The sequence below is a fragment of the Melospiza melodia genome, chromosome 1, assembly GCF_035770615.1.
Source record: "Melospiza melodia melodia isolate bMelMel2 chromosome 1, bMelMel2.pri, whole genome shotgun sequence".
Taxonomy (NCBI): Eukaryota; Metazoa; Chordata; class Aves; order Passeriformes; family Passerellidae; genus Melospiza; species Melospiza melodia.
Genome location: NC_086194.1, coordinates 31,002,538 through 31,030,530, shown reverse-complemented (window position 1 = coordinate 31,030,530; position 27,993 = coordinate 31,002,538). Strand labels below are relative to the sequence as shown.

General features: G+C 39.7%; 1 protein-coding gene across 14 annotated transcripts in view; it reads right to left on the bottom strand.

The window, feature by feature from the left end:
• Positions 1–27,993, bottom strand: part of HDAC9 (histone deacetylase 9) — a 454,863-nt gene that overhangs the window by 146,911 nt on the left and 279,959 nt on the right. For all 14 annotated transcript variants that reach the window (XM_063152662.1, XM_063152693.1, XM_063152671.1 and 11 more), the window contains one exon: positions 51–228. In XM_063152662.1, the coding sequence (XP_063008732.1) occupies positions 51–228 (178 nt within the window). The remainder of the gene's footprint in view (positions 1–50; positions 229–27,993) is intronic.

Below are 27,993 nucleotides of genomic sequence, written 5' to 3'. Positions count from 1 at the left end.
AACAAATGCATTTGCCCTGCCTATTAAAATCAGTCTTTAGGGAACCCTACCAGTTGTGTAGACATGCTGGCTGGGCTGGTCCATGTCTGGGTGAGGTAATGTGGAGTCAGTGGGGGAAGATGGGGTCCTGGAAAGTGGTCGATGTTTATCTGATCCTGCCATGCCAACTGTAGCCATCTGAGCCTGGTAGATTTGCAACTGGTGGACATGCTGATGTGCCAGGAACTCCTGTTTCCAAGAAAACAGCACAGTAGAAAGAAATGTGAGATGGGATCAAGTAAAACACTGAGGGAAACATGTCAACAAATTAAGTTCATTAGGTCAGGGCTGTAATAAACAGTGGGGACCCCCACCCCCCAATCTGTACCTAAGGATCTCTCAATAAATCCATTCAACAGATGTTTTCACACTGACAGTGTGGGCTACTGACTTTGCTGGAGAGTAGGTGATGGCAGGCAACCTGTCAGTTCTCCCTGACAGGAAAAGCAGCTTCCCATGCAAAAGCTTATAAAATGCAAAGATTTTCTAATATATTGAATACATAATATGATGTTAGAACATGCATTTTATGACTGTACACAAATAGAAGTTAAGTTTTCCCACAGCACTGAAAGTGAAAAGTAATGTTCTTACTACTCAGTACCAAATGCACTGAGCAACTGAGAGTCAAGTTTCTGCAGTTAACTCAGTTCCCAGAACTCCCTGGAAAGTAGCAATGATTTGCATATAGGTTTTCACAAATTGTTTAGAAATTCAGGAATTGTTATGTGAGATCCCACTTAGGAACCTTTTTTTTTTTGTCACAACTGCTGCTGGCTGTAGGCAGAGGCAAGCACTTCAGGGAAATAGGCAGGTGTGAAAAGAGTATAACAGGAGTAGAAAAGAAGATTTTCTCTTCTGTTTTGTCAACAGATGGTCACTTTTGCTGACATGACAAAGGCTAAAACCCTGCAAAGCCAGTAGGAACCTGGCTCACTCCACAGAGTAGGATTGCTTCTCAAACCCTTTCCTTTCTGTTTTTCCTTTTTCTGTGCATGTAGTCCCAGAACCTCAGCCAAAAGTGGATGCTAGAGAAATATTTTCAAACCACTTAACATGAATTCAGTTGAAATTCACACTTGTGACTTACAACTGCAGGCTCTGTTTATCCTCACCTGGGCTCAATATACATGAATGCAGGAATACATATATATATATATATATACGTGTGTGTGTGGCTTTTTCTTTTCTGTTTTTTTTAATAAACCCAGTAACAATTAGCATTGCTGTGTGTGGTTGCTTAGGACAGCAGCTCAGAGGCCTGGCTTGGTCAAGGAGAGATTTCTGGCTGCTCAGAGAGGTGAAGCTGAGTTCAGGCTGTGTGGGAAGGCAGGTGGGAGTATCCCAGCCCATCACACACCGCAAAATAAATCGGCAGCTCATAGGATGTGAGAATGTCTACCCTGCATGTTATAAAAGAGGCCTTTATGCAAACAAGTGCTCATCAATAATAGCTGAAATGAGAATAAATGCTTTAAAAGGCAGCCCCAAAACCCACATTAATATCTAGGGTCACTATTTCAGTGAAATGACATAAGGTCATGGGAGAGGTAAATCAGCTGGGACCTTGTCATAAGTGACTAAATGAAGAAAAGAAAAAAAAAGAGTAAGTAAAAACAGGTTTTACAAAAATTGTCTTGGTTTAGAGTCATTGAACCATTTCCCTTCCTTTAAAAATACAGTCCCCAACTTTTCATACTGTTTTTTAAATGTTCAATGCCAGGATAGTGTTACATATTCCAGGAAATATCTTGAGCTATCTGAAGAGGTCTGTGTATCCATCTCTGAACATAATAAAACTTAACATTCAGGAATTTTTTTCCTGAAATCTCTTTTTGCTTAGTTTTGGTAAGAATTTTGATTGTGATAAATTTTCAGAGGAGATTTTTTGTTGTTGTTCTCATAGGCATACATATCTTTTACAACCTTTTCTGAGAGTGTGTGTGATTGGAGACGAGTGAAGAATGCACAGACACAATATTGTGTGGAATATTCTCCCTTTGGAGAACAGAAGTAGATACATTCCTTTGCGAGAATTTAGCATTCACTTTCCTCAAGGCTGGCTTAGTGGACAATAAAGTAGGCACAGGAGGTATTTTGCTATTGATTACCCCCTGCATCCTAGATCAAATGATGGCAGCAGCACTCTCTGTCTGATGCTCATGGATTCACAATCTCCTGCCTACTCTTCTAAACTCCCTTCTGAGGAGTTTGGAAGGAGCCAAACTCCTGCCTGCAGGAGCCATTCATGGCACAGAATGTTGCTGCCAGACAGGAAATCCGTGGAATTCTGCATTGTTATTTCTGCTGCTCTCCTCAACTTGTATGTTGTCTTCATTGCATTAATTAAATGGATGCTGTCTCTGTAGTTCTTTGAGCAAGGGATTTTCTGATGTATCTTTCAATGTTCATACATGTTAATGATTCATTAATTGAGTTCACTTTTCTGATAATCATTAGAGTACAGAAGACAAAAGGATTTATTCACTTTTGGAATGTTCTTCAAGCTAGTAAAGGTGCACCAGTGGATTGTGGTAGTCTTCACCAAACATTATTACTGAAACATATTACTTAAAGAAGTCTTGGAAATTCAGCTGTCATTGAGGGCAGATGGATGCTGTCTCCATTTGGATTTCCTCAGGGCTGGATGACTCTGAGCTCTGAGGATTTAGAGCTGCCCTTCTTTTGCTTACAGACCTGAATTTCAGTTTTGCAATATCTGCACTTTTTTTTTTCAGTGAAGCTGCAAGTTTGCCATTGGGTTAATATCTAATACACAATCATTCCAGGTCTCTGATCTAAAAAAGTCAATTTAAGTGGTCTTTTTTTGGTTTGTTTGTGGGTTTTGGGTTTGTTTGTTGGTTTGGTTTGTTTGTTTTGATGTTATTGTTTTGGTTTATTTTTGCTGGGTTGTTTATTTTCTGGGTCTGGGATTTTTTTACAGTATCTTGAAGAAGATGAAAAAAAAATTCTAGAATATAACACAACACAGATAACTTTGTGAGATGTTCCTGACTTTGTTTATAAAGTGATTTTGTGTTTGTGTCTGTGTAGTCAATAGAAACAATATTTTTTATGCAGATGAAAAAATTGAAAATTTTTTAAAATATGTATCAATCTGTGTGAACATCACCTAAACTAGATATCTATTTCAGCACTTTGTTGGAGACCAAGAATACAGCCTATTCTTTCTCTCCTCCATTTACAGGTTAAAGTGGGTCCTATTTATGTCATTCTCTCCTCCTCAAATGAAACCAGAAACATACTGTGTTTGACACATATTTTTCAACATAATCTGTTCAGAGAAGGAGAAGAAATTTTTGGAAGGTTCCATGGACATTGCATGACACCTGCTTTAATTTCTGAAGACACAGAAAATCTTTTAAAATTTCTGTGAAAATCTTTTAAAATTTCTTAAAAATAATTTGTCTCACAAGGCTTTTACCAAGGCTTACATCCTCTCGTGGCATCCAGATCCTTTAACTGTAATATTAAAAAACTGTAGACATCAGCAAAGTTTAGACTTCTTTAGATTTTAGTCAAAGTTTGAGGTTAACTTCCTGATTAAGTTTTATTTTACACACAACAGGCACTCATAAAATACATATATTTTTTCCAGCCACCTACATATTTGTGCTGTAAGCATTTCTGATACTCTGAGTCACAGACAAGTGGATTAATGCAATGAGTAATGTGGATAATCAACACACTTATCTGGCTCCCCAAATGCCCACCTGGCCTCTGGAAGGGATTAACGGAACACAATGAATTCATCTTCAGGTTTTATGTGTTGCAGCCCTGCAAACACATGTCCGTCTCTCCGGCAATATGACAAAAGCCGTATTTGCACATCTGCAGGGCGAGTGATTTGTGTGAATATATTTGGAGCATTTCTAAGGTAACCTGAGCCCTGTCTGCCCGGCATGGAGCCTGCTAGTTCCAGGTGCCTGAGATTAGTTTATTAGTAGAGGCAAGCAATTAGGGCCTCTGCTGGAGCTGGTGGAGGGCTATCCATCCCCTTCCACAGAAACAAGCTCAAGCTCTCAGTAATTATTTTGAGAAGGAATTTTAGAATCAGTATCTAAAAAGAAGATGAGCCTTTTGGGAGTGTGGGAGGTAAATATTTGTTGTTTTCCTGGTATTACTGTAAGGTTTGTTTAGCAGGGCTTTGGATTAATTTGGGTTAGTGTGAATATTCCTTTCATGTAGAAGTGTAATTTGCACATTTTAGAGTTAAATGTTTTGTAAATTCTAATGTTTTAATGAAGTCTGTTTACTTATTTCTACTGGTGTGAGACCTGATAAATCACAAGTACATTTTGTTGGATTATTAGATGGTCTGTGTTGGAGGATAAAGCATAGGTGAGCTGTCTACATATTAACAGTACTTTGAACTGTTATGTTTTGTGCAGAGAAAAAAAAAAAGATGTGGGATTCACACATAAAAGCTTTTTTTGCCTCTTAGCAGTCTGTTTTTTTTAATTTAATGTGTTAATATTTAGTCACAGCTAAATAAATCCAAAGATTTGTATGTCTTTAGCATAATCCTGCATGTGTATGGGCATATTCACACCTCTTCAGGGTTTATGCTTTGGCTTTTTTTCATTGTGGTAGAGAACTTTTTTTCCTCTTAGGGAGAGCAAATTTTACATTTCTTAATAATATGATTGCTACTCTCATATATTTGTGGCCAGGTTTATATCCCTCTCTTGTTGTGCCTTTGGTGCATTCTCCTGAAGTATGAAGTGTGTGCTAATTTCTATAGACTTGTAAAAGTCTTGCCATGTTTTGTCTGTCCTGCCTTCCTCTCCCAAAAGACCTTAAGCACTACTAACCTTACAAAGCTTTTCCTCTCAAAGCATTTTTGGTGGTCTGTTTGCTAATTTCCACATGATTTTCAGAAAATTACCCAAAGGATGGGTAATTTCCTGATGGGGAAAGCTACATGCAAATGGTTCAGAAAGTTTTGCCCTAGGTAAGGATGAAAACACGACCTGCTGCCTTTCAGACCTTCCTCTCTCTCCTTCTTTTGAAGGATATTTCTGATGCCTGCTCTGATGCCTTGTTGGCATGGCTCCTGTTGGAGTAGGACCTGTCCAGACCCCTGTGGCAACATGGGAACAGAGCAACCTCAAATCCTGCCACTTGTCTTCTCTACCACCCTCCTAGGCTTCCCACCTTCCCAGTGCAGCTGAATGCATCCAAAGGATGTCCCGGCCAGCCAGTGACTGCATCCAGCAAAAAAGCTTCTTCAGCTTGCAGCAAAAAGAGCTCAGTTCTGCCTTAAGGTCCCTGTGAAGGCAGTCTTGGCCCAAACTAAGACAGCATCATCCAAAGTCTGACTGAATCAGAAATTCTGGTCACCCAGAAACTTCTCCTTCAACCCAGTAAGTAGTTAACAGTCCTTCAGAAATATCATACAATATATTAATAGGTTTGACCTTGGTTATCCTCAGAAGTGACAGAAAAAAAGCATAGAAAGCAATGAAAGCCTGTACAAAGGAGTTTTGTTCCTTGGGACAAAAAACTGTGGGTAAGTGGAATTTTTAGCAATTTTCACACAGGAGTTTTTTGAAGTGCTGTTTTGCCTACTGTCCTCAAACAGAACCATTACTAGTTGCCTTCAGAAACCAAGAAAAAACAGGTCCTGAGGTCTTCCAAAAAAAAAGTGTGTGAACAAATGTGAAAGTGTAGGAAAGGTGTCTCTCTGTCAATATATAAAACCTAAAATAGAAATCAGTCTGAGATATCCTTGCAAATGAATGTCTTGAGACATCTTTTTAACTTCTCTGTCACTTGGAGAAAACACATCACCGAGATGTCCTACCAGTTTCTATTTTTGACAAAACCACATGTGTAGCCACCAACTTCCATGGTCATCAAAAACCCCAGCATCACAATCTGAAATGTAGTCAACCACAAACTCAGAATCAGCATTTTTATGAAAAGTAAGTAAATTACAAGTATGGTTACAGACACATAGATTGAATAGGTAGAAATGGATTTAGAGCAAGGAAAAGCATAGACAGGAAAAAACAGGACAGTCAGCCTTGAGGCATCTGGATATATTATGTCACATGTTATCAAGATGTTTATAGAATTTGGATTTCTCTTGCTGTAATCCAAGGAGCACAGTGTTGACTAGAAAATGGGTAAACAGAAATGAAGTCTTAAAAACTGAACCTTGGGTGCAGATACAGAGCAGTGGGATGGAAGCTGTAACCCCAAACTGCCTGGAGTACCAGGCAGAGATTTGCCTTGGGCAGCAAGGTGCTCCTCCCAGCAAAATTAGCCCATGCCCTGTGCCCTCCCCTTGCCTTCTGAAGGACTGTGGAATAGCTTATTCCAGCTGCTGTCAAGGCAGAGCTTAGTACTTAGACTGGTCCTACTGCAGTGACAGCCCAAGGAATCACCCTCAACCAGTTTTGTTTCCCTTTCCTGGAGCTGCAGAGCTGCTGCTGTAGAGTTCCCTGTCCCTCTCCTACCATCCTTCCCTTCTAGCACAGGAGTGCCTTTGGGGTGACAAAAAATGTTATAAAATTTACAACACTTTTAGGCCATTAAATAGGGGAGGAGCAAAGACTCTTAATGGGATAACGAGAGCATGCTCCTTTATCGAGGCACATAGCACATAATGCGTTTTGGCCATGGGGTTGCATGGCTAAATGTGCAAGTGCTGGCTGAAGTCACAGCATGTAGGATGTAACAGCAGGGTCAGGACCCCCCCTTTTACCTCTGCTGTTGCATGAGGAGGTGGATGGGCTGCTGACATGTGCTTTTAAAGGGAGAGAGGTTAAAAATTACTTCTCTTGGACAGAAAGATTCCAGAAGCCTGACCATCTTAACATAACCCATGTTGTTGCCATGTAAGTGAGGAATCAAGGTGGTCACAAGATTTGAGAAGTTTTCAGCTATCTTTGTTAAGAAACATGAACCAAGCAGTCATTATGTTGAAACCTGGTTGATTAAGAAGAAAGGAATTATGGAAGTGACTGAAAAAGGTTGCCCGAAAGTCAGAGCATTTTTACTGGAGGGAAATTCCAGGAGTCCAACTGAGCTGCTGGATTCACTCCTGGTTCCTGCTCCTGTGAGACCTGCCTTCTCTGCTCCCGACATTGGCAGGTACTTGACTTCTGTCACTCCTGCTAAATTGCTGACTGCACTGTGCACAGCACTCATCCAAAGAAAATGCAGCACCTCCTCAAAAGCTTCACTCCTGGCTGAATCTTTTCCTCTCTTTCTGACTCTCCCAGATACTTAATACAAATGTACAAATAATTGGGGGTACAATAAAGGGGAAAAATAGACCACCTGAATATCTTGTGGTAATTTTTTTTTTGTTCTTTAAGGAAACCTCTGAAGGGGTTTCTTGTTACTTTATTGCTTTTACTGAAAAAAACTTGACTTTCCAGAAGTCACTTGGTGCTTTCCAAAAAAAGAATGCAGGGAAGAATGAATGCAAAAGGAAAATACAACTGTTCACATGTCTTGCCCTAACTTTCAGTATTAACAAGTATTTTCTTCTTTTACTTAGATATGAAGAATAAGTAGGCTCTATAATAATGTTTAATGGTTACAACCACCTAATCCTAATAGCTTTCTGAAATCAAGAAGTTGATATGTTGGCCAAAACTAATTAATGATAACATCAACTGTCCCACGTGTTTCATTGCTTTCAGAAATGTCACCCAACTCTCTTCAACAGTATTGGCAAATCAGTTTGGTGTTACTTTATGCAGACCATTTCAACCACTTCCATTTTTCTGCTCTTCATCAGAACAACTTTTGTAGCAGACTTGTATGATTTTTTTTTAAGTGAAGAATCATTACTTTGGCCTTCACACAGAAAAATAATATTCTCCAGACTAAAGTCATTAGCAGTCCTGCTGCAGATTTGTGTTTTCTGCGTATTTCAATGATTCTGCTTTGGGTTTATAGACAATTCTTTTGAGTTCAGGTTTTATTGTAGAATTAATGAAAATTACTTGGATCTGACATATAGAAAGAAAATCTTGGAAAACCCTGCTCTTCAATATAGAGTCGAGACACACTAACACATCAGTGGCTAAGTATAAAATCATGAGGGTTTACAGATGCCTCCTCCCTTGTATGGAGGCGCAGTGAGGTCAGAATGGGAAACACCAGTGGACCATATGGTCAGCAAACATTAGAGCCATCACTGGGGTGTTTGACCATCTCTGTTCTCTCTCTATAGAGCATTTGTGCAGGTCACTGTATCTAATGCACAAGGCTGGGGGATGAACAAATCCAGAGCAGCCCTGCCAAAAAGGACCTGGGGTGCTGGTGGGTGAGAGGCTGGACATGACCCAGCAATGTGCACTCCTAGCCCAGAAAGCCAAATGTGCCTGGGCTGCATCCCAGGCAGTGTGGGCAGCAGGTGAGTGAGGGGATCCTGCCCCTCTGCTCTGCTCTGGTGAGAGCCCACCCACAGTGCTGTATCAGCTCTGGGGTCCCAGCACAGGAAGGACAGGGAGCTGTTGGAGTGTATCCAGAGGAGGGCTGCCAAGATGATCAGAGGGCTGGAGCACATCTCCTGTGAGGAAAGGCTGACTCAATTGGGATTGTTTACCCTGGAAAAGAGATGGCTTCAGGGTGAGCCAACTGTGGCCTTCCAGTAACTGGAGGAAGCCTACAAGATGGAGAGGGACTATTCATGAGAGCATGCAAGGACAACAGGGAAGGCTTCAAACTGCAAAAAAAAAAATAATCTAAGTTTAGATTTGATATCAGAAATAAATTCTTTACTGTGAGGGTGGTGAGCCACCAGAATAAGTTGCACAAAACTGTGGATGCGCCATCCCTGGGTTTGTTAATGTCTGGTTTGGATGGGGCTCTGATCAATCTGGTTTAGAGGAAGAAGTCCTTCTCCATGACAGGGAGTTTGGAACTAGATGACCTTTAAGTTACATTTTAACCCAAGCCATTCTGTGGGTCTGTGACTTTTACCCCTCTGAAGATTTCAGAGAGGGTATACTGCCAAATCTCACACCTTACTTCAATGTGGTTAAAATGCCCACAGGCTATGTTTTTCCAACATATATGTAGTAAGAAATAGAGTTTCTTGAAAAATTGTCTATGTACACATGCACATCTGCAGCTATCACAAGATATTTTAAAACATTTTTCTCTCTTCAGTGCAGTGCCCTGCTACACTTTTTGGATTTTGGAACACAAGGAAATAGTGATATACAGGGAAATGGTGATATAACTTGAGACTACAAAATAAAAGATTTGAATATAGGAAATATGCTGCAGATAGAAAAAGAAACTGTCACAAAAATCCTTTCAGATCTGTTCTATATATTTAGAGTTCTACATAGTTGTAGAATGCTCTATGCATTTGTAGAATATATATATTTCTGCAACAAACAAGTACAGCTTGTATTTTTTAATTTTTATTTGGGATAAGATCAATTTATTTGTAATTTGAATAAAAATTGAATTGAACATCAAAGATTACTTACAAATATTTCCCACTTTGTTTTCTCAGCCTAGGGTTTGCTGCTTTAAACATAGTGGGAGAATTGACAGAATAGGTAGATTGAAAATGGAGGGGAAAACCCTTATGTTTACTGATTTAGGAACAATTAGAGGGTTAAAAACAAACAAGGAAAATGTTATTTACTAGCATAGCACAGATTGTATAATGCAGACTGCAAGATAAATGATGCAGTTTCTTATTCCTTAAGTAAATCTCCAAACTTAAAATGCAAAGTAACTTTCAGCAGATACCATATTACCTGTTCTGTTTCATGGGAAGGATAAATTTTGTGCAACTTACTCCAGTGGCCCTTTTCTTTTTTTTTTTTTTTTTTTTTTCAGAGGATAGATGCTTAGTATTTAGAATTGCTATCTCTTTGTTTTAAAGGCTGAGATAGTGGTGTCTCAATTCATATATTGGGGAAGGCAGCCCTGAAGATCAACTCCTGTGCTGGTGAAGTCCCTTAAAACCACTCTCCCTGTGGTCTGATGGCAGCTTGGGAGAACATCCACGTGCTGGAGATTGTCTTGGAGTTAGTGGCTGAGCAGGAAGACCAGAAGCAGTGGGGAAGAGGCAGATGAGCCAGCTGGGATGCACAAATACAGCATCCTGAGAGCTGTGTGGGTGCAGTCCACGAGCAGAGGCCTTCCAGTAACTCAAAAGGAACGACCTGGCAGTCAGTGGAGAAGGCAACCTCCTCCAATCATAAGTTATAAAACATTCAGCTCTGTTTTGGATTATTTACACAGTTGTAAGTCTAGATAAACTAGAGGGGAACCAAGAAACTTTTTTGTGGGTTTTGACTGGGATATCTGAGAGAAGGACTTGTCACTTCAATAGCTGCCTCTTAAAGCATTGCCCACAAAGGAGGGAGACAGAATTCTTGCAGCCATACAAAACTCATTAAAAATATATACTGGAAAATATTGCACCAAATAAAAAGCTACAAATTTAACTATATCTAGTGAAACCTGGAAGGACAGAGTGGAGGAATCCTGAGAACCAGTCAAAGCAAAATGTTAATTCTAATTGTTGTATTTAGTTGGCCTTGTGTTGTGACAAGTTTGTTATTATGCAGATTTCCTACCTGCCACCTTCTATGGGAGGATTTTACCAAGTGAAGTTATGCAGACAATTCCCCTTGCTTCTTACCTCTTTATTCGTAATTATGTTGGCCCTGTGTTCACTCAAGATAACATTATAGCTGTCCCCAAATTCTCTCCATTTGGGGCCTGTGACAAACAAAATCTTTCAGTGCCTGGAATAATTTTTTTTCCTCTGTTGCAGAAGTGTAGCTATTAACATGCTGAAAACAAAGCTGTGCTTGTTTATTGTCTGACAGTGGGTTAGTAGGTGTTACGAATTTTCACTGGTATAATTTTGTAAATGTCTTTTTTTCTTCAGACAGATATATAATGTAATATATTGTGCTTAAGGTTTTTTTGTAGTTTTTATTTTTGCTAGGAATGTTACCTTTCCTGCTCAGTAATAAGTTTTATGAATATGATGTGTATATATATATATATATAGATACACACAAACACCTTGCATTATACTATTCAATTAAAGATTATAATGAAAATAATCTGTAATTTAACTGCTACATAGAGAGTATTCTTGTATGAAGAAGCTAAGGTGTAGACGTTATGGATCCAAAGTGCACACGAATTGGAAATCCTGATTTTTAAGTCCTTTCCTTAACCACTGGATCAGTAATAATTGCATTGTATCAATAATATTCTCCATTTCTGGCTTTCCATCTGGTTTAATTATGAGATAATGCAGCACTGTGGCTTTCTGTGTTTCTTATTACAACTGATAGCCATGGAGGTATGGTCAGAAGCTGTTTTGGTTTGATGGTGCTGGATTTGATAAAGGATAAGAGAAAGATGTTGGAACAATTGTCATTGTACAATATCACAGCTTTTAGGTACTGCTCAGACAAACTAAAAGCTGTGATCCCTACTCTATAATCTTTAAGCTGGGTGCAAAAGGGCTCTGAGCAGACTGGGTGAGGAGAGGGAGGCTGATCATCCCTATCACCCACAATGAGGCATTTTGACAAAGTGGTGAAAGAGCTCATGGAACTTTGCAGCTTCTGTGTCTTTGGGGTCAGTATGGTCCTTAGTCTTGCTGGGAACATCCAGTCCATTTTCTTACCAACCTCTGGAAGCATTAAACCAACTCAGAGAAATCAGGAGGACAGGCAGTCTCATAACATGTGTGCACACATCATGACGTGTGTGCACATCGTGCCACAGCCAACCTTTGGGGCCACTGTGAGTCCCAAGAGATGTGCTGACAGCACTCCAAGCAAGGTAGTGCCAAAGCACTCCAAACAGCTGGCACCCCACATCCATGCCATTGCATTCAGGATGGCCTGGAAGCCCTGTTGGCCACTGGGAACCTCCTGAAAAGGAATGGATGCTGTGAAATATACCTCAGACAAATATATCTCAGAAATGTATCTCAGGACCTTGGCAGAGCTGCAAAGGTGGGCTGAAAGCTTTGAGTGCTCAAGGCACTGGGGGCTGCCAGCCCAGCAATTCCTGTTGGAACTCCACAAGACAAGGCATGTTTGAAGGTTCCTTCCCAGGAACCGCCGGGGTTAAACCTGACCTGATTGCAGTATCAACAGATATGCTAAAAATGACAGATTTAGCCCTGAGCCCAACCAGAGAACCTAATGCTGTCCAGAGGCCCAGCCACAGGCAGTGAGCTTCTCAACTTCTTCCCTCTCTCCCTTTCCAAATCCTCCTCTGACTATGGGTATTGGGGTTTCTCTTTGCTACAAAAATGTAATTAGAGCAATTAAATGTATAATAAATGTAAATGTACTTGGTACAAAAATGTAATTAGAGCAATTAAACAATAGCAACATTCAAAAAGGGAGAAAATTGGTAAGATTGGGGCCAAGCTTTTGGCTTTTTCGGACAATTTTAGAAATATCCCTGGTTTTCATCATAAAAGTTCAGATTCACATATCCAAGTGACTCCTTGGCTATTGAAATGTGCTTTACATATGGATATAATTTAATTCATAAGAATCTGACAACTGCTACCTGGCCTTCTTTGTTTATTTTTAGTCAGTCTAGAGCGAACTTAAAAGACTTTTACTGTACAGATGGAAATAAGAGACAGGGTTGTTTCTCAGTTTTTCTCATGTGCATTGTGAGGCATCAATCTAGCCTATGACCAGGTTCTTTTTTTGTCCTTTTTTTTCCCCCCCAGCCTGGATTTAAGCCCTGATGACTGTTTCTTTCATATAGCAATATTTACCAATGTCATAACACCCTATGTGTTATTGCACCCTTAAGAAGTTCCTGGGGCTCATTCTTTCTGGGAGAAGGAATCATGAAGTTGCAAGACTTCAGTAAATTTTATATAAAACTGTTAATTAGCTGGAGAATTCTGATTTTTAGGTACATCCAGGAGTTGCTCCAGGTACAAAACCCCAGAATATACTTTGACAATTTGGGTTCAATACAACTTCAGGTGGAAGCATCTGCTGCCTCATTTAATCTCCAGCCTTTTGTGTGTGTGACAGTAAATGGTTACTGAGCTCCCTTTCAGAGCTGGATGGAGATTCAAGATATTTCAGTATAAAATGTGTAAAGTTACTCATGCTGATATGGCCAAAATTCTTTTGAAAACTAAGTTTTGTTACCGGTGCAATGATTGCTAAGAGCAAAATTCATTGTGTTACAATGTAATTAATAGACTCCAACTTCATGTGGCAGGAAGGGAAACACGGTGCTAATTTATGAGTAGCTGCCACCTGAAGGCAGTGAGATTTTTGGCCCATTGAATCAAAAAAGACCAAGGGAATACCCAAGGCAAAAGCTAGTTATCATTGTATTTTGGTTTCTTTCACTTATTAAACTGTTATGATTTCAACCAGGGAGTTCTACTTTTTTCCCCTGATTTCCCCCACACATCCCACTGGGAAGGACTGAGCAAGGGACTGGGTGGTAGTTAGTTGCCAGCTGAGATTAAAGCATGACAGCATCAGAGGTATCTGTTGGTGCCTGGGTAACCCTGGCCAGGAGAGGGAATTCCCACTGTCCCTCTGCTGTGGGCAGCGCATTCCCATCGAGACAGCTTGGGGTGACCAAGGCACACACTCTGCCTAAACCAGAGGTGTGAGTTGTCTCACCTCGTGCTTGTATTTTAATGAGAAAAAAGGGAGTGAAAAGCCCTGAGCAGGGGCCCATGGCTGGCTCCTTTCAGCTGTGAAGAGTTTGTGTCCCCAGGGGCTCTCTGCTCCCCAGGGGCACAGGGGGTGTGAGAGCCTCTCTGTTCATTTAAGAAGGGTTACAGGGCCATGCTGCCCAAAGAGCTGCACCAGGGGCTGAAAGTCCCCAGAGAGGTTTGGGTCAAGTTAGGTTGCTTTGGGAGGATTCGGATCTCTGAAGATGTTTTGTTTTCATTCTTTGAATTAAAATTTAATTTAAGTAATTGGAATACATAATCCGTCTCTGAGGAATGCTGTCCTAATCTTGTCTCTTAGAAGAAAAAGCAGGATTTTCAGATTTTATCTGTTACTGATGAGCTGTATGAGCTAACACCAGTGTTCTAATGTCTCTGAGCCTTTGTGTCACCTTATCTCATCCTGGCTTTATCTCTTCTAACCATGGAGATTTCAAGTAGTTTGTCCTTTGCAATGAGACAGTTTGGTGCTCAGTACTAGGGGTGCTTGACTGCAGTTGTGGAGTTAAGGCATATAATATTTAATGAAAACCTACCTTAAAATTCCTCTTCCTTACACCCCCCTCCCCATAAAAAAATAATAAAAGGAAAAAACAGTGAGTTTCTTTTAGTTTGTTTTGGCATAGTATATAGGGTTCCAGTTACATTTCATGTAAAAGAAAAAAAAAGAGGTAAATATAAGGAACAAGAGCAAAAGGAGAAAAAGTGAGAGAAGGGAAACTAGACAGGAGAGGTGTAGAGAGAACAAGAATCCAGCTTTAAAAAAGACAAATCATAGCTCAGACTCTGGATCCAGGCACCAATATTCTTATCACCTGGAAATAGAGCACCACATGTGTGGGTTTTGGAAACTCATACAGTATGAGGTTCAGTAAGAAAACCCTGATGCCCTACATCACTATGCAATGATAACTTCTATAAAAGTTTTTAAATTTAGATTACCTCTGTTGTAATAGGAAAGCGTTTGAAATCTGTGGTTATTTTGGAAGGCTTTTGTTTATTGCTGTAGTCCACTGTAAAGCAGTCTCTCACCAGCAGTATAATACCTTATTTATTCAATTCCTCCCCAAACTCCCCAGAAATGAATTGCTGTGATGTGTGGTTGTGGTAGCCCCGTGGTCAGACAAAATCAGCTGAGAAAGCAGGGCTGGTTGTGCACCAGCTGCAGTGCCTGCCCACAGTCACTAACCTTTTTGGGAAAAGTCACTTCCATCAGCCAGGCCACTACAGGGCAGTGGCCGCAAGGCAGCAAAACACTGCTTGGAATAATTCTTTGCAGATGCCAGGAACCGGAAGTTTCAGGGAGAAAAATGAAAGCCATTCACTCTTGCAATGACACAAGCCTTTGATACAACAAAGTCAGTTGGACAGGGAGCTCCAAGGTCAGGAAGGCACGTAAAGATTGGTGATTAGAGAAATACTATATCAGCAAAGTGTGGCAAGCTATTAAAAGAAACTGTAGCTTTTATGATTGTGCTGCTGGAGCTTCCCCAGGGCTATTTATATTAGATATTGAGTTAAGCATAACTTATTTAGTCTCAGCATTCCAGAAAACATTTTGATGTCAGCTACTGAAGGAAAGTAAACACAAGGAGGAGGAAACAGAGCTGATCCCAAAAGATAAAAATTTTGTAATTTAATTTTGTGAACCCATGCATGTTAGAGCATTAAGAAAGAGGAATTTTAAAAAGCTTGATTTGACTTAAAGCCTGGTTGATAGAAGTATTTAGTCACTGTGCAGCTGGGGGAGGATGGGTGGAGAAACAGAGATGATTTATCACCTTGAGTACTTGCTACACCCTAACAAAGCATGAACACAATTTTCTGTAGGCATTTTCATCTAGAGCAGATTTTATGCACATGTGTGGTTCCCATCTAATGCTGTGGGCCTGTGTGTATGTTAAGCCAAACTATTTGCTTAGCTGGGCTGTTTGCCCAGTGGATGTCCTGATGGCTGGTGACAGGGATTTGCCTGCCCTGTAGCAAGCAATTAAGAGTCTTTGGGACTGTAATTTAAGAATTGCTCAATGAGTCTGGACTGTTGGTCACTAAGCGAAGAATCAAAAATCTGATCTAGATGCTGGTAAAGTCTGCACAGATATACAGATATTATCTCTCAGCTCAGCAGCTCCAGTGCAGGAATCATGCTTGTTTATTTCTCTAAGAATAAGTCAATAAATCCATTGGGCAGTTCTGCTCATGGGCTGTCTGTTCTCTCAGAATAACACTGTGGATCTGAGGAAATTACAGGTATGAATGTAAAGTCAGGTGTGGTTTTCTTTGATTTGCCAGAACGAACTGTTTATTTAAGACTGAGGAAGTGGGAGTGCTGAAACCTCAAAGTCAAGTACAGCTCAACCCCCTTAACGCAGGGGAGACACCTCAGCAGCAGCTCCTTGCAGAGGATTTGTTTCCTGCCATCTTGTCTGTGCTTTGATTCTTAGATTTATTTTTTAAAGGTGCTTTTAGATGGGAGGTTAGCACTTCCAGCTTTGTTTGAGTTCTGCAGAAAAAAGAGTGTGAAGGAATATAGTAGAACTAGCATAATGTTAGGGATACCACTCAGTAGATGTTATCTGTCCAGAAATGCTGTCCAAGATACAAGTTGTACTTCCTGCTACCTTGTTCTGCCCAAGTGTTTTAATATCATGTCATTTTGGATTTAGGAAAGATACCAGCCCTTTCATTTTCCTTTATCTTAGTAAAATATATGGTTTATAGATTGTGAAGACCATACTTTTGTGCTTTTCTTGATTAGCATACTTCCCATTCCACGACATCTTATTACTGATAAAATAAAGGTTTTCATTTAGATTGTGTAATTCTGCATTTCTGTGTTTGAATAAAAGACAACTTCCTCTTCCTTCTCACCTTGCTATGTATTTTTTTTACTAACGTTTTCACTGCAAAGAAATTATTCACTACCACAGAAATATCCCAGCTCTGCAGGTTGCATATTAATGACCAGTTCTCCCAGACAGAGGATCATATTCCATTTAGAGAGCAAATGTCATGTCTTATGTCTGCTGGTTACCAAACATTACAGAGAGGATTTAGCAACTAAGGCTTTATTTGCATGCCTTCTGCCTAAAATGATACTAGTTAATACAAAAACTTCCCACAGATATATTTTTTTCCCTTAATTACTTAGCCTTACATAGTAGTCCTAGTTCTTGGCATATTTAATAAGATGATGCTGGGCTATAAATTCTCTATCTCTTAATTTTCTGTAAGTTACCACTTTATTGCACTTTTAGGCTGTGTTTAACAACAGTATTTTACTCAGGAATACTAGTGTATTTTGCATGCTGTGAATATAGATTTGAAGCATTTTGGGATCCATAGCTAAAAACGGAAAAGGCTTGTCTTGTTGACAAAGATAATTCATGGCTCAAGGAAAAGGAAACAGAAATGTGTTTTACCCCAAAGCCAGACAGAAAACTAGTACACAAATTGAATAGAAGAATCTAAGTTTGGCTATGACTGAAGGATGAGATGAGCCAAAGCAGATTTATGATGATAAGAACACAAGAAATGCCTCACTGCATTAGACCAGTCTATCATGACCAAAAATGTCTCAGACAATAGGAGTTGTTATTTAGTGAGAGCAAATGAGCATTGTTACCCTCTCTAATTTATTAGATGTTAGAGGCACATCCCTCTCTCTTTCCTTGAATATCTGCTTATGACCCTGTTGTCCATGAATTGGTCTAATCCAGTTTTGTACTGCTCATTCTCAAATCTTCCATGGCAGCAAATTTCAGAATTTCACTACTCATGGTGCAAAGAAAAAAAAAACAAACAAAAAACCCAAAAAAAAAACCACAAAAAAAAAAAACCCAACCAAAAACCTCAAGCCTAAAAAACCCACCACACCAAAATGTTGTATGTTTTTAACTGATCTCCTCATTATTTCAGCAAAAGTTCCCCAATCTAATATTGCAGGATTTGATAAATAACAGTTTCTCATCCACTTTCCCTGCTGCCCTCCTGATGTTGTGAATGTCTTGGTATACCATAGCAGAGTTAGACATGCTTACCCAGAAGGGTCTGTGCACTTTTTCAGCCTCTCATGGTGATAATGTGGCCCTGGTTCTCAGTTGCACAAACTACCTTTCTGCTCAGCATTGTTGAAAATGGTCCTTTAATTGGTGTTTGTGCTGCTGACACACTCAGTGGAGAGAGGGCACTGCCAGCCCCTGCCAGGCCCCTCCTGCCCCAGCATGCCCAAAATCTGCCACCTCTTCTCCAGGCCAAGGGGAGGCTGGCAACCAGACAGGGAAATCTTACTATTGAGGTGATATTCCCTAGGGGAGCATTTGAGAAGTGCATTTTAGTTTTATTTAAATGTTTAAATGTGTCTGGTTTATACTGCCATGGGTTTGCCTGTATAAAAGCCCCACATTCAATACAAAGTAACATATGAGTTTTCCAAATGGTTTCCTCTACACTTCTGCTTCTATTTTTCAAACTCTTAATTTTGTCTTTCTCTCTCTCTTCTTCCCTGTGCTCCCCACTGGGAGAGGATGGTGTGTCTTTGCACAAGTCGTTAGTGTGCCTGCATCAGTACTTGCAAGCAGTATGCAGTAAAACTTTGACTATAATGCAGTTTAGTCAAGAAATAAGAGACAAAGCCTAAAGGCTGAGACCAGCACCAACATTAGAGGTTTGATATTAAATATATTGCCACTTTCTAATATTTTCAACTAGGAAATAAATCTCCTTTCTGTTGAAAGATAGTTCTGCCTTTGAAGATAGAATAACGTTTACATAAATGTTAAGGCCTTCTTTAATGTAGCTTTCATTATCTCCCATGTTCCCCCTTTCTCTGAAAGCTGAAGTGACTGATGTCAAGATCAAGAGAGTCAATCAATGTAGATACACTCCAGGACCCAGATAGGATATAAATCACCCTTACTCCCGACCACGGTAGACACCTAACTGAAGGACAGAAGTTTACACACTCACCATCCTTGTGGGGGAGGCTAAATTTCCCAGCCATTTACCTCAGGGCACCCCTCATTCATTAACCAATTGGGGTGCTTAGTATCACTTATCAAATAGGCTAATCAAAGTTTGAGAGAAAACAGCTCTTGACCATTTCGTGCCCTTTGAGCACTCCAGGGCCACCTCCCGCCCCTAGACTTTTATCTAATTAAAGTTAAAGAGGGGAAAATTAATCCATGGAAGAAAATGAGATAACAGCCACCAACAGCAGACCATCCCAGAGCCTGGTTTGGCTTTCATCTACTGCTACCTGACAATTAACTCTTCAGCAGCACAGGAACCCCATTTCATGGGAGCAGAATCTGTCCCTTCACACAATGATGGGTGTTGTATTTTCATTTCTCACTGCTCCATGTTGCAGTTCCTCTACTTGTAATGGGTGAGGGCGAATTAAAAAGGTCATCCTTTACTTTCCCTCTCTCAAGCTTGACTTAGTGCTGTTTTCACTTGCAGAATACAAAAGTGAAAACTGTAATTTATTACAGTACCAGCAATTCAAGATGTTTTGCTTGGATCCTGTGCTTGCAATTGGTTACCAACATTCCAGCCTTTCTTGCTTTTGTTGGCTACAAGTTTATAACCCTCAATTTCATTCTCTAAATCTGTCTTTAAGAAGACATTTCACAACACAGGGTTGTGGGTTTTTTTTACCTAGGAAAAAAATGTGAAGTGTCCCTTTTGTAGATTCACTGCCATTTTTGTGGTGCTACTTGTGTTCCTGTTTGGTGTTCTTTTGTTTTAAATTCTTCTCTTTTAAACCACCTGATGGTAAACTTTCTGAATCCCAAAGGATCTTTCTTTAGGATCACTTGAACTTTGCAGCAGCTGAAACTTTGGCACTGTGAACAGCAGAAATAAGTTAACTCTGGTAACACAGCAGTTGTTAGCTGCACTGAGTGGAGAAACTGGTGTTTTATGGGGTACTTGGGAGTGCTGAGCTGTGGCCCTGCAGCAGCAGCAAGCTGTGCTCCTGCAGCTCCAGCAGCACCTGCCAGCAGCAGCAGCAGCACATTGGGCTGTGGGGGCAGCTCCAACACGTCACCCTTGCTGGCATTTCAGGCTCTGGGGCACCCAGGGAGCAACAGCAACAAAGTTCAGCTTTTTTTTTCTAAAAATACTCTGATACTTTAAAGGCTGCAGTTATACTACTAGAATTTTAGCAGGAAGCATTGGATTATAAAGTTTGTGGGACAGGCACATATGGCCAAAATTAGAAGTGCTGAGGAAATCCCACTTAAGTTCTAGCTGTCTCAGTGTTGCAACTTGCACCTTGAGGCACTCAGTGGTGGGCAAGTTTAAGTAGCCCAAAGTAACCCCATTTTGACTCTTTTTTTGGACAGTAAAAACTGTTTTGATTATTACATCTCTGTTTTGCTTTGGAATGGGTCACTGTACTGGGTTTTGTGGGGTTTTTGTTGGTTCGTTTCGGTTTCTTTTGTACCTCTTCTTTTTTGTTGTATTTTTTAAGCCTTCAGAGACTGTGTACATCTATGACACTATAGCCAGCAGTAGATATTAAATACCCTACAAGACTAACCTTAACATTGTCAGTACCCAGTTCCTGGCACTTCATAATGGGCATTCTGCAACACAGTTAATCACTTGCAAATGGAAGCTGTAAAAGATAATAGGGTTCAAACCTTTTCATTTAAATCAAAAAGACTCACTCAAGCTTCCAAATCTCTTCCAAACTTTGGGAAAATTTTAGTCCATATCAATGTCTAAACTAATATCTGGCCTTCCCTTTAGCTACCCGAACTAATCCATCAGCCTGACAATTTAGAGCTATGACCTGCAGCTGTTTGGTTGTGGAAGGGACACTGGTAGGGCTTTAAAGAGGGATAAGCGAGGCAGTGAAAATGAGATTCAGTAATCCTCCTGTATTTTGAGGTATTTTGCAGAGGGTGGGAAGGAGCTGAGACTCCTGCCTGCTTTCCCCATGCCAGGCAGCAGAGAGGGATGTGGGAGTTCTCTGGGCTGCTGCCCACTCAGTGCTGCCATGGAGGCAGGTGGCAGAGGGGTGCTTGCCAAATTCCTCTGCAGCTGCACTGTCAGAGTGGGGAGGTCACCAGGACCCAGTTAAACTCAGATATCAATTAATACCAGCTGCTTTACTCTGCACGGTGGGCAGGACAAACTAGGAACTGGAAAATCTGCGATAGGGAAATACATTAGAGAGAACAGTTCTGTGCTGGCAGGGGGATAGGCTGCAAGCTGTAACAAATCTTTTCCATCTCTAGTTTCTACCTATATAATTTATATAGGGCACTGAAAACTAAAATTGTAGCAAACTTTGGTCACTATCCACAAGAGACAGATTTGATCCAGTGACCCAAAGGCGAAAGGTTCTGTATTCTGTTAGCAACCCCCTGCAAATGCAGTCCCTCATGAAGGTTTTAATATCAATAACTAAATACCACTAACCTTTACAAGCTATGTGGTAACATTTTCAGTCTCCTAATTCTGAGTCATTTCCCATTCAAATGGAAATTTAAGTTTGTCTTAAAGATAAAAGTGGAATTTCTTCAACATTTTGTTGTTAGATATTTAGGAATTCAGATATTTTAGAGAGGAGAAGAAGATCAGGTTGGATTGTGACTCTGTGTTTGGAGTGTCTAAGGGGCATTGTCCTAGGAGAGCACATTAGGCACCACTCCTACACTGCTTTTTCCACACTCCCTTGTGACTGATTGTGAGAGAAAATTATTCTCTTCCCTTTTACCTGCAATTGTACATCTTCTACTCCCTCGCCCACTGGAATGTCCCTTGGAATTCCAGCCAGGATCCAGAAGTTAAGAGATTCTTGATACTGGTGAAACTTGTAAGCAAGATAAAAGTATTTCCCACATATTATTTTGAACGTGCACAAAAATGTGTACAGATAAGAAAATATAGTGCTATTTAATTTCTATTAAATATAAAAATGCGGAATTAACCAAAAATAAGTTACATAAAATAGCAGTTGGAGGTCAGTATTTGTGTCAGAGGTGGTCCTGTTCTATTTTTTTTTCCTTTTTTCCTTTACCTACAAGCCAAACACCACTAAGCCAGAAACCACCAACCAGTACAGTCTCGCAGTAACAAGATATTAATAGCCCATGGAAAAATCAACATATAATTTTATATTATGGTACTTACTACAGTCCCTGTATCTTTTTTAGTTCTGACCTAACTGTAACATGAGAGAAGGCAGTGGAGTGACATGCAAAAAACTTGTGCTCATTTTAATTTATAATATATTCAAAATACTGTTGGTAACTTTTCATATTATATGTTTTTAAGGAACTCTCTCTTCATTCCTTTGTTACAGAAGGGTAGAAATTTCTCATACCGAATTTAGTATTGTTGCTTGTTGTTTAAACAAATCTATCAACCTTTAATACACAGAGAACTATATAATAATCCTCAGTCTATAAAGTACCTTTGGGATAGTGATGCACCTCCACCCTCAGTCTATGGGCCTGCAGTCCCCCCCAGAAGTAATTCAGGCTCCTCTCAAACATGAGCTCTTTTGTCATTGTTTTTGCATGCTGAAGTAAACAAAAAAATGTTTTTGTTAGACCCCAGAGAATGCATTTGCATCACCTGCATGGACCTCTGAGGTGGTGACCCCCACACTTACAGGCAAGTTGGTGACTCCAAAATAGAGACCTAAGTTTTTTTATGGTTTTACTTAAAATTGCTTCACAGAGGTTCCTGTTCCTGACCTGAACTGTGTTGAAGCATGCTTAATGCTTAAATTCAGCTTCTCCAAATCTACACATGCTTTATTGTTTGCTGCCACATCATTTAACTTTGTCCCTTTTTGCACACATTCTTATCAGCACTGATGATGCTGTGAAATCTCAGTGATTTCAAATCACTTAGTGCTATAGTTCCTTATTCTTTTTATATCTCCTAATCTTAATACAAGGGCCACAGATTTGTTTGTTTGTTTGTTTGTTTGTTTAAATTATAGTGATTAATCTCTTGATGTCAAAAATGCCAAATCCAGCAACAGGAAGAGAATTTTCTAGTTAACTTGAAAAGACTTTAATCTGCATTTGCCTAGCCTGGTCTCCTTATGGAGGTATGCAAACTGTTAAGCAAACTTTCAATCAGTGTCTCTCAGGCTTTGCCTCTTGGAAGGATTGACACTGGTTCAAAAGTGCAAAAGTCCTGATTTCAGGAGTGCTAAAATAGCAGAAAAAACTTGGAGCAAAAGAGAAGGAATAGAGACACAGCTCCTCCAAAAACTCTCATTCTAGCAATAAAAAGTGAGCTTGAAAGGAAGAATCCACTCAGCAGGCAGGATTTAGAGGATAAGATGTTATACATATAACACCATTCTCGCAGACAAGCCAAGAGCTGCACTCAGCATGCAAAGGTAATGCTTTAGGTCAAGGCAGACATGTCAGAACTTTCCAAGAATTTTGGATAGTCTAAGTGATGCCCTGGAGCCCGAGGTAATGTAAATGCCAACTGGGGCTGAATTTCAGGTTGCTCCTAGGACTCCATGGGTTTTAAAGATGCTTTGCTGCTGTTTGTATTCTGATTTCAAGATGAGATTAGACACTTGGGAAAACACTGTGTTAATCTGCTCCACAGTGATTCATGCTGGTCATCAGACTGAAGCGAAGTCCTGCTGAAAAGCTTTAAAACTAGGCAACAATATTGGAAGCAGAGCCAAACCAGCAGTGTTATTCCTAAGGCTGAGGGCTCCATTCCAAAACTACTGTCTCCCTTTCTCAAGCAGCTTAGTCTTCAAAAGAAGTCCATTTAATACTAAAAATTACCATGGTTTGGGGGTCAATAAATCTTTTTTTTTTAAGTGATAGACCACAAAGTGCCCCATGAATTGACCTACTTCATGTTGCCATAGAGTTTGTCATCTCCTTTTTTTTTTTTCCCAAATACCCAAGTACTTCATTCTGCTCTCTCCTTGAAACTTGGAGGATTTGGGTTTCTCCCACTCCCAAGATAGTTATCGTTGGCCAGTGCATCAAACAACTTGTCTACTGAACTCCAGCCACAGAAGAAATACACCACCTACCAAACCAAAGGCGCCCTCTTCAAATCACAGTCCCTTTTGGCAGCCAGTTCCTCTCATACCATCATACCCAGAGCAAACCATAAATCTTTTGCCTTGGACTCTACTGGCTGCCTCAAGTGCATAAAACCAGCTATTACAATGATCTTAGTAAAATGAGCAGCTGCTAGGAAGGGATTGTACTGTAGGTGTAACACATTTCACAGAAATACTTTCATACACCTCCAGCTTTTAGTTTTCAACATTCAAAAGCTTCTCTCTAGCAAGCTTGAAGCCATTTCTTTTTTTGAATCTACTGATGTTTTTTTCAGTTTCTGTATCTTTGCTTTTTTTTCTTTCTTGATAATTTGTTGGTGTTGGTTTAGGGATTTTTTGTTTGTTTGTTTTTCCTGTGTGGTCTTTGACATTCCTTGTGAGCTAAGAAACATACTTTACCCTTGCAAGAAACATCACCACATGGTTCTACATAGAGGAAGAACCTGACCATTGCTGTTTTAGGTAAAAAGTAGATTTGAAAATACCAGACAAAATTAATATCTATTGAGAACAAAATCTCACTGAATTGCCATAGAGCTTTCTTTAATCCTGAATAGTGTTGTCTTCAGATTATTTTAAAAGTTTTGAGGAAGTAATAACTCCTTCTAAGAACTTCTTGCTATAAACTGCCTGAATACCTGTGCACAGAAGGGTAACTTTTTTTTTTCTCCTTATTGAAAATAAAACTGAATTCTATTTCACTGGTATATGCTCCATTTCAAACTGTGTTTCTGAACTGCATTGCACCAGACTATACATTAGAGTTGAGACTGTGATAAAGTCTGTAACAGGGTAGATTGTTCTAATCTCTTAGTATGGAAGCAGAAGTTTCAGCAAGGCAATTAAAATGATAACCTGAATACAGTGACTTTGGATTATGTGACCAGAGCTTTCATGGCAGCTGTCAAAAGGCACACAAGTGTCCTTGCAGCCATGAAGGAAGCTTCACAACAAAGGTGTATTTGGCCGTTCGTCCCCTCCATCAGCATTTGCACTGCCCAAAATGCTTGCTCCTGCTGCCTCAGTCACACATGTGAGTGAGAGAGGAGGGGGGACTTTATGAATACCTGGTTTCCAGGGCTGTGCAAAGCTGCATAGGTTCCTTTCCACTATCTGAACCTGGCTCACATCCGTTTGATTACTCGCACACTTTGTACTCTGCTGCCTTTCTAGTTACTCGAGGCAAGGTATTTTTTTCCTGCTCCATGTCAGATCCAGCTAACAAGAATTCCTTTGCTACAGGGCAAGAATGAAACATCATTAAATCATAATTTCTTTTCCAAAAGCATAGCAGGTATGCTATGCTGCTTTCCTCCTAAGCTTTCCCTTCCCAGCCCTGAGAAAGGCAAGAGACAAGCCCCCCCAGTACTGCATTTCTTGGGTAACTGTAACTTAAAGCCCTTTTGTCAGAAGGAGAGAACAAAAGTACCTTGAAACAACTTTTTTACCTCTCCTTTCAAAAGCAATGCAAAAGTTCACACCGTGTGCTTTTATAATCAGACTTTTCCCTACGCAGGCAGCATCTGCCTCAACAGGGTGTTTTTACTGCAGCAAGCTCCAGATTCTAGTCTGAAGCTGCTTTCTTGTCTTGCCTGCTTTGGTATGCTCTAGCTAAAATTCCTGTAGCTCATACTTAACCAAAAACATAGTGGAGAACTTTTTCCCTTCCTAATTAGGCTTTGCTCAAACATATTCACTGACAAATTTAAGAAATTGTAGGAAATTGGTGAAAAAGAAGCAATTCGCATAAATGTCCTGTCTAAATGAAAAGTAAAAGCACCAGATCTGCAGAGGAAATCAAAGTCTGAAAAAGTAATTACACTTGTTTAGATTAAATGCAAGACAGCATTTTAATAAACAAGCAAAACTTTTGGCTAACATCTTACTTCTCAGCCTTTCTCTTATTTTATGTTTAAAAATAGTTATATTTTCTCCTCAGATCCATAATCCCCAATAAATTAACCTGTCTAAATAGCGCATGTGCAGGATAAAACCATATCTTTGATTTTGATTACTTTGCTTATGGTTGCAATTTAGGTGGCCTTGATTCCAGCCATTGCTGTTTCTGTGGACTTGAGCATGCTTAACTGTGGAGAAAAATCTCAGTTCTTACATGGATCTAGTTAGGTTGTTGGCTGCCAACAGATAAACATATCTCTTTTTTGTTGACAAATTACTTAAAAACATAATTTTGCAAGTATGGTCCTGTTTATGGTATATTGTTGCTCTTTTATAGGGAGGATGGAGTGGCACTGTTGTAAACTGGAAGAAATTACTTGAGAGTGAAAGTGGTTTTATTTGTAAATTCAATTCTCAAACACTCAACAGAACTACAGGAAACATTGCATTAACTGAACTATTGCATAGAGACAGCAAAACTGGCACTTAAGGCCATGGAACTTCTTGTGAAACCCCCCAAATCAGCAATTTGACTTCTGTCTCTTATGAAATATACTTTATATAAATAGCTTATTAGCAAAAATACCTTCCTCACTGATCTAGCACTAGATATACACTGAATAGACTTCATATTACTCTAAAACATTATTATACTTTATAATGTATATAGAATTTTTTTTGTATTTCTAAAATAGAAAAAATAATGCTAAAAAATGAGTTGTGATAGAATTTGAAATGGAAATTTTGAAGAGCATAATTCCAAGGCAAGAAGTCTCACTTTCCCTGCTTCCAGGGCATCTTCAACAGGAGTACAGAAGTGCATGGCTAATGTGATAGGAGATAAAGATGTAGCCAACTCACATTACTACAGCTGTGAGAGATCATGATTAAAATGAGTGTAAAATGAAGAAGAATTATAATATTTCAAATTTATATTATTCAACCAAAAAGTAATTCTTATTTTTAATTTGATTATCAGCACTGCATTTTTGCACTAACAGTTGACAAACTGATTTTGAAGACAAGTTTTAGTATAGCCCTTTAAATTAATCTTTAAGTAAATCACACCACACATGCATTAGAGCTATAGCACATATAGAGAAAATGGGTTATAAATCATTGAAATGAATCTTAAGAAAGCAAGATGCTTTTTGACAGGGACACAAATAAAAATGTATCTGAAGGTGCTATTACCCCATTACATATCCTCATGCTCTCGTGCATGCAATTTAGAAGCATAAATGTAACTTTGGAGGATCTGTTTTTCAAGTAGTCTGGAGCTCCTGGATTTCTGGAAATCAGGCTTTTAAAAACGTGGGATTCTTTCCACACATCCTTCTGGAAAGTTCATTCTTCCTAACTCAAAAGCCGCAGCAGCCGGTGCCTCATGGATATGCACGACAGCGCTCCTCTGTCTCTCTCCTGCTCACACTTTGTCATTTTTGGACTTGAACAGTGCAGCATACTCTTGCCTGACTTCTCAGTGGGGTATTTTTCTCCCTGCCCATTCTTTCCAAAATCACACTACTGAAGCCAAGACAGTATCTTTTTTTGGGGGGGAGGGGAGGAGATAGGGGATAAGGGGAACGTTCTCCACAAACTCCAGCCTATTAAGTTTTTCTTGGACTTCCTCTGGTTTCTTTTGTGTAGAGCTATCATCAACACTTGCTAAGTTACAGTATGCTAAAGACTCACAGAGTGAGTTATGTTTTTTTCTATAAATGCAAAGACACATGTGCTGCTTGTGTACACCTTCATGCACACACATAAATACCCATGTGTATCTACACAGAATTCATCAAAATGTATAGTAGTGGAGGCAATTCCTGTATAATGTTATTTTTGAAGTCCTTTGGTTGAGAAACATGTAAATACATGGATTGTTGCATGAGGAGGCTGGAATATATGCCCACACCTGTTAAGTAAGTGGGAAGTAGTGTCATCTAGTGGTTAGCTCAAAGCTAAAGGGGACAGGAGCTCTAATTCAGCACATAGTAAACAACATTTTTAATTCCTGCATTGCTGTACTGTGAACCTTAGAGGAAAGAAGTGTTACCTATTAGGTCTTATTGATTCAGCTAGAAAACAGAGAAAAGCGAAGCCAGTTGGAGAAGTATCAGAACTAAGTATAACTGTTAAGTGGTCCTTTTCCTTTTATGCATCCCATGGCATCCCATCAATGTTTCCCTCTGATGATGCCGAGTTCTTCAGAGCATAGGCCATCTACCCATCATTCATAGGCCATCTACCCATCCTCTTCCAAATTATATAG